Genomic DNA, 7,872 nt, shown 5'->3' on the forward strand with positions numbered 1-7,872 from the left:
TCCATCCGCTGGTAGTCCAAGGATTGTGCCTGCTGGAATACCCTTCTTCTTCAAGTGCTGAGGGACAAGATGTGATGCTTTCTTAGCAATATCCTTCCTTACAACATCTTTTCCTTTTTTGGCTTTTTGGGTACCACTTGGTTGTCCTTCTTCTTCTACTCTTGCCACTGGATCAACTGGTTCAACACTTGGTCCTGCACTTTGTTGAGCGGCTTGTTCAACACTTGGTCGCACCCCTTGTTCACTGCCTTGTTGTTCAACAGTTGGTTGCACTCCTTGTTGACTGCTTTGTTCTTGTTCGCTTTGTTGAGCACCTGAATTATCTTTGGCACTCCTTTCCCTCCTAGCACTAGCTGTCACTTTCTTCCTCCCTTCTCGACTTTGTCTAAACAACAAAGAAAGGAACAATATTTACAAACTATACAATCGGAAGACAAAGTATGGAAATATAACCCGAATGTACACATTCGGACGTAAGAAGACACATATTGTTCCCGAATACAAAACAATCGGAAGCTAACTAAACATATTTGCAACCGAATATACATCAATTGGAGTTCAGAAGCTGTAAATTTTTCATCCTACACAATCGGAAGAAAAAGTGCACTCTATAACCCGAATGTACAAATTCGGAAGTAAGAAGACACATATTTTTTCCGAATGAAAAACAATCGGAATATAACTAAACACGTTTACAACCGAATATTCATCAACTGGAGTTCAGAAACTCTAAAATTTTATCCTACACAATCGGAGGTATAAAACATTATATTGTCTTCCGAATAAATACTGGCCCCAAAATGGGATTTTTCCTATATCATAAATTTTGAGATTTTTTCAATATATACATTCGGTAGTGAGTGTTCTTCCGAATACTTTGTGTCTACTTAAATATATTCGGTAGCCAAAAAATTCATTAAACTACCGATTATTAGCAGTTTGTATCCAGGAAGATATGGCCACCAATATTCGGCAGATAATCATCAAATCTTTCTCCCGAATACTGTCGATGTTCTTGAAAAATGAAGAACACGACTACATTCGGAAGTAAATGAGCATGCATATCGTCCGAATCTGGATAAATAACCGAAAACCCTAGAAATTTTTTTTCTCGATTCGACGAATTAAAGCGAAATAAACCCCAAAAATGATAGATTCTTACCTAATTGGGGCCATTTGAAGTTGACGAAGTGTTTGATTCTCGGAATCGCCACCACCGACTACATTGACGGGTACTTCTTCTTCGCGTTCTTCTTCATTTGCAGCAAGAATTTCTTTATTTCTTGCTAAAATTCCAATGTTTGGATCGATACCCCGAGCAACATTTTTGGTTCTAGGTCTGTGGGTTTCATTTCTCTTATCCATTGTTTTATAATCGAATCGACGATGTTTTGATTTTACGATTCGCGGCGATGTTTCGGTTGAACGAGGAAAGTTTTTTTTCTTCCACAATCGGAAGATATGAAACTGGAAGAAGAAGAGTTGAAATGAGTAGAATTTTTTTTGATTTGGTTTTTATACAGCTTTACCAGAAAGGCATTTATGTAACTTCAATATCATATAGGGTACCCCTTAACTAGAGTCTTTGGATGGGTATAAATTGATGGCCCCTAAATTCTTTGGGATGGCCCCTAAAAACGCCAGGTTAAATATATGTGAACTATGACATAAAATTTCATCTTTGTTTGGTTATGTACTTCATATGTGTAGTACATGTTTATTCACATTTTGAGAAGGAATCTAAGGTTTGGTTGTGCCCTTGTCATATTGTACTGCTACTAATAATACTACATGTACTGCTACAATCAGAAGGTCCCAAATCAACAAAGTTGTACTCCAAATTTTGTGAATAAGTGGAAACTGACAAATAGTAAAAATTGTAGAAGACTAAGAAAAATTAACAGTATGATATTATTATTGTGCAACACAAATTTTTGGCATTTACAAACATATTACAACTAAGTACTGCCTACTATGTACAAATTTGTGTGTATTACTCACAAGGAAAAGCAATCATTCACTGTTCTGATAACTCTTCTAAAAGTGAAGCTTGTAGTAGTTCCGCGGCCAACAGACTCGGATTTCCGATGAGCTGAAGGTCTAGGGAGATTTTCAGGAACGATAGTTTCGAAGGAATTGATATGCCATGGTGGGCATGCTCTAATCTTATCACTCCATTTTGTTGTCATAACTTCCCTCTGTTGTTCAGATTGGACTAACAACTTCGCCGTCTGATGATGATCACCAGCACCACTTGTGTAACTATCTGCACCATTACTAATCGAAGGCATCATAATGTCAGATCCATTGATGATAGCACATGCCATCATCCCAACCATACATTGACGGTTCCACGAACCTGTTTCCTTCCTTTGCCTGCAGATTAATACAAGAAAATTCACATGAATCAAAATAAAACACGGGCATAAAACAAAATGACAGAATTTTATAGAAAGTTATAATCATTTTACCATGGAACAAGATTGGTGGTGGTGGTGCTGCTGCTGCTTTTAGATGAGGACTGAGATGGAGGAGAAGAAAAAACATTGAAGCTGCAGTTAATCGCTGAGACGGCCATGTTAACCCCCTCTTGTTCGGATATTCTGCTTTTGATTGATTTTTCTTTCTTTTTTTTTTGTAGGTAAAAGTGTGGAAGATCTTTTTCTGGTTAAATAGAGGTAGATGGCGTGTGGAATTACTAATTAGAGAAAAGAAGAAGAAGAAGAAGAAGAAGAAGAAGAAGAAGAAGAAGAAGAAGAAGAAGAAGAAGAAGAAAGAGTGCAAAATTTCCAAGAAGAGATAGTGCAACGGAGTTGTGCTATTATTGTTTTGTTATTGCCTTGTTGTTGTTGTTGGTCATAACACGCCTGCTGAAGACCGGGAATTTAACGGTTGGCAACTGTTTGACAAATATTCATGGGACCAGTATTGCTTGCCGTCTCATAACACTCGCATTAGGCACGTGGGTGTACATCATTTACACGTTTCCCCCATATCCCACAGGCCACATAAGACTAGCAATTCTGGGGTTAAAAATGGCATACAGCGCGAGAATGGAAGAGGAAGTTTTCCTGCTGCTGTAATATGAAGCTATAGCCGAAGGGGAAAACAGATGCTAAATGAAACATTTAGAGTAGCCGAATAAATGGACAACACAACAGAAAAGGTTCGTGTTTGGCTGACGGGTACTGCCGAGTTAATCATACTCCTCACCAAGTTGTCAAGGTTTGATGGGTACTGTAACTAGACAAAAAGGAATCCAGTGCTGGTTAAGTACACTCAACAATAACCGTTGTTAAGGCTTCATAATGCCATGAAAGAAAATCTTTCTTGGAATAGGGAAAGAAACAACAATGAAGAACAAGAAGACAATATGTAGAGCTTCCATGACTGCATTAGCAAGAATACAACCTTGTATCCATGAAATGCAACAAGTACTAGATGACCAAAAAATATAGAAAATATAGAAAAGTGAGAACATTGGACACTCATTTTCATACTGCATTAACTAAAACTGCAACGGGCATACTCCATCTCTCAATTCTCAAGTAGGAGGAAATTGTAACTGTAACTGCAACAGATAATAAACTAGCCACTAAGTGTCATAGACATTTCCAGGGGCAGACAGCAATTCCATTTCCCACACAAAATACTAACATCCATAATACAACAAATGAAAACACAGTAATTCAGATTATCAAGAAGGGCCAACAGTTTCATGAATAAAAACACTGCACTTGGAAACCTGAAACTATATTCAAGTCAAATGCCCTTAAATTCCTCTATGAAAGGTGCAAATCTTTATTTAGGAGCAAGCAAACTTATCTGTTTGTGACAAAATCAACTTGGGGGGTCAAAACGAGAACTAAGAAAATATAGTGAATACTAGTTATGTTTGTAGAACTAATCAGTACAGTTTCACCAATGCAACATACACTGTTTTACACTACATTGGTGAAAGGGACGTCAAAGTAAACCTCTTAAACCTAAACAGCAAAAGGAAAGAGCTGCTATGTCACCGTTTTCTGCAAATTCATGTGCCCAATACAAAGACTACTCCTAAATTCAGAGTCACAACTAATCTTTCATACCACTTCAACATTGTCAGGTAAAAATATTTAACAGCTAAAACAATTTCAATCCAAACCGAAATCCACTCTAAGAACTAAGCTCCTGCAGCTAAGCATTCAAAGTATATCAGAACCTATAAAGATTCATATTCCAATACAAGAAGATTTTCTGGAAATGATTCACACCCCTAACCTTTGGCATTTATCAACTATCATTACACCAAAAAAGTATCAATTCTCTCCTAATCTTAAGTTGAAACCATGAAATCCTAAACTAATCAATGCAAGTAAAAATCAAAAACTATAGAAGCCCTTCAAACCAACATTAGCAACATATCAAAACTTCAAATATCATACATTTCAATAACCAAATGATTGCCCATTAACCGGAATCCACAAATACAGATTAAGGTGAGGAGGGCTAATAGTTTCCTGAATAAAATTTTCAGGCACCTGTCACCTAGAGAAACTATAGTTACGTCAAATGCTCTTAAGTTCCTCTTCAAAAGGTGCAAATCTATATTGGGACTTTAGGAGCACAAAACTTATCATTGTCACAAAATCAACTTGGGAGTCGAAACTAGCGCTAATAAACTAGTAAAAACGACCTACAATGTTTGTAGATTTGATCAGTATAGTTCCACCAATACGACATACGCTTTACTACACTATTTTGGTGATAGGATCGACAAATTAAACCTAAACAGCGGAAGGAAGGAGCTGATTCATTGCTGTTTTTACAAAATCATGTTCTGCTACAAAGACTACTAAATTTAGTAAAATTCAGATTCTCATAAACGATAAATTATCCACTAAACATTCACAGTATATCATAACCCGTAAAGACTGACATTCACAACCCACAAGAACTTGACAACTAGGCTTCTAAGACAATTTTCCAAAAATGATTTACACCCTATTAACCATTGTCATACAGAATTATTGCATTTCTCCACTAATCTAGTGCAAACCATGAAATCCTCTACTAATCAATCAAACATTTAGATGGGAAGTAAGAACTAAGCTCCTGCACCTAAGCATTAAAAGTATATCAAAACCCATAAAGGTGGACTTCCTGGGCACAAGAGAATTGAATTTTCCGAAAATGATTCACACGGAGACCTTTCACATATAAACAAGCACTGTCACTTTTCTACTAATCTATAATTCAAACCATGAAACCCTATACCAATCAATGCAAATAAAATCAATCTTCAAAACTAACATATGCAATATATCAAAGCTTAAAAAATCACAACAAATTTTCAAAATCATAAACATTGCCCATTACTCAGTAATTCAAAATCACTAAAATAACATCCAATACTGCAAAATTAAAAATCCTTTCCTCTTGATTAAGTAAGAAGATAAAATCTAAAAACTCAACTTGATTAACGATCCAACCAGCAACAAACCAGCCAATCAATCAATCAACGTTCTGCATAACATCATCAATAGTAAACTTGGTACCCTTATCTTTATCAGCAGCAGCTCTACCTTTAGCTTTACGATCCAAGAGCGATTTCCTATCCTTATCAAGTCTGAGCTTGGTAATAACACACTTTGATGGATTAACACCAACATTAACAGTAGATCCATTCACTTTCTCTCTTGTAATTCTCTCAACATGAATAACCCATTTCTTACGATAAACTTGAATAACTTTTCCTTCACGACCCTTGAAAGTTCCTCTTACAACCTGGACCTCATCGTCTTTGCGAACTGGAACAGATCTTACATTGTATTTGCTGCGGAGTTCAGATGAAAGGGGGGAGCTCATAAGAACTCTACGAACACTTGATGGTGCTGTGAAGTGAGCCTTGCGGTTCTTCCTCCTTGATGATGAAACTCTGGGATTGAACTTCATGGCTGCGTCGCTTTGGTTTCAACTCTCTCCCTTTGTCTGTGAAAAATGGTGGAGGCAAGGTTGGTGGGAGGCGAGAAGGGTTTTTGTTTTAGGGTTTGTGGGATGAGAGATCTTATGTGGATATTTCTGCCTGGTGCCCTAATTGCAAAACCCCTTAACGCATATACTATGATCGATAACACGACCACTTGGGAAATGATGGTAACGTGGTCGTCTCTAAGTGTCCGACAATCCATTTTGTTAGTTAGCCAACATTCATAGCTTCTCCAACGGTGGTCGCGTGTTTTTCCTATGTGGCAACATAAACTAGACATCCTCCTTCCTATTTGGCGATCAATCCTCCAAAAATCGATCTCCAACGTGCTACTTTCTAAGTACCCTCATAGCTTAACATTTTATTATTATTTTTCCCCTAAAAATTCCGTAAAACTAAAATTGATTGAAATAGCGGTACAGGAAAACAGTATAAGTTAAAGCAATTAACTGAAAAGCGTGAAAAGATGACTATACTCAAACTGTGCACTTCGTCGGGAATATGCATCAGATGTTATTTATTCATCATGTTTCTCTTGAAGATACATTTGATTGCGTTATAGTTCCTACTGAAATTTATTGCAAATCTAGTCACATATCATTCGGAATTTATCTTCAAACTACAATTATTCAAAAGCCTGTTTTTGTAGCTTTATATTTGGGTTGTAGTTTGTGATGCTATGAACTATCATGGAGATACATATTTCCATAGATTACTCTTGACTAAATCCAATAAGTCCTAAACCTCGATTAATGTATGTTGATATACTAATCGTGAACCATGTAGTGAAATATCACTAAAATGTTAATTACAAGATTGATTTCATCATGTAATCACAAAAAAATGTAACATCAAAAGAAGTGAAAAATTAATATTATTATTGATTAAAATATGATTGATGCGATCCATATTAGTTGTATGACTCTTGAATTTTGATTTTGATTTCTCGTTAGAAAAATGGAAGAATAAAAATAATTGTAGTTGTAGTTTCAATTTGTAATTAAAATTATTATAATAGGTAAAATTATTATTTATTTAAAAAATTGCTGACTAGAATGAGTAGACATTCTTTATGTGAACCTCTAGAACAAGAGGTTGGGTAGGAGGATGTCTTCACAAAACTATGCCATGTCATCTACAGGTTGGTTATAGAGGTTAGGATCGGAGAAAGATTTTAAGGATTTTGGGTGTGTATCCTACGTGTAAGAAGACTTTTTTTCTCACACACATATCATTGGAGAAGCTCTCAGCCAGACAGTTCAAGAGTGATTAGATTTTCCACGTAATTATATACAGGATGCACAAAAATACCATGAGAGGATTATGAGTTTTAGAACTATATGAGTCCATATGGGAATATAAAATTCGTTTCAACTCAGACTTGTAAATCGTTTTTAACCATAATTAGCAAGATCCACTCGGAAACGGTTATGTCAATCGATGAATTTATAATGGAGACTCTTAAATCATTACCTTCTTTTTATCTGTTTAATCCCGAAAATATTCTAATCTAATGAGAGTGAACATTACAATGTTTATAACTTAGTATTAGAAGATCATAAATTTGGAATAGCAGAGTCATTCAAGGCTTCAAGTCTAGTTTGATGTTAAGATTTTTTAGGCAACTATTTTGACCCTTCCGAATATAATTCACGCGTACAAGGATATCTTAGTAAACAAATATTGGTGCACATAAAATAAAAAGAAGAAGAAGAAGCGAGAAATCTCATTATTGTGCATATCGTTACAAAAGTTAAGGGCTTTATTTATTTACATGCTTGGTGCCGAAGTAATAAGGTCCCGGAGAAATGTCCATTTATCTAACAAGAGCCTTCACTTCTCCACAACCGCTAGTTTTCTCTGTTCTCTCTCCTATCACCCCCCTCCCCCCCCCCCCCCCC

The 7,872-nt window shown here is 36.1% G+C and overlaps 2 protein-coding genes across 2 annotated transcripts; both read right to left on the reverse strand.

Moving 5' to 3' along the window:
* Nucleotides 1-1,888: 1,888 nt before the first annotated feature.
* On the reverse strand, nucleotides 1,889-2,843 carry LOC113278527. Its single transcript, XM_026527347.1, has 2 exons — nucleotides 2,472-2,843; nucleotides 1,889-2,376 (listed from the first exon to the last, which is right to left on the reverse strand). The coding sequence occupies exons 1-2, from the start codon at nucleotides 2,576-2,578 to the stop codon at nucleotides 1,998-2,000; spliced, it is 486 nt and encodes a 161-aa protein (XP_026383132.1). The 5' UTR covers nucleotides 2,579-2,843; the 3' UTR covers nucleotides 1,889-1,997.
* A 2,472-nt stretch (nucleotides 2,844-5,315) lies between these two features.
* LOC113284473 (60S ribosomal protein L26-2-like) lies at nucleotides 5,316-6,044 on the reverse strand. Its single transcript, XM_026533934.1, has one exon. It carries the CDS (start codon nucleotides 5,935-5,937, stop codon nucleotides 5,497-5,499), a length of 441 nt encoding a protein of 146 aa, XP_026389719.1. The 5' UTR covers nucleotides 5,938-6,044; the 3' UTR covers nucleotides 5,316-5,496.
* Nucleotides 6,045-7,872: the final 1,828 nt, after the last annotated feature.

The sequence above is a fragment of the Papaver somniferum genome, chromosome 5, assembly GCF_003573695.1.
Source record: "Papaver somniferum cultivar HN1 chromosome 5, ASM357369v1, whole genome shotgun sequence".
NCBI lineage: Eukaryota > Viridiplantae > Streptophyta > Magnoliopsida > Ranunculales > Papaveraceae > Papaver > Papaver somniferum.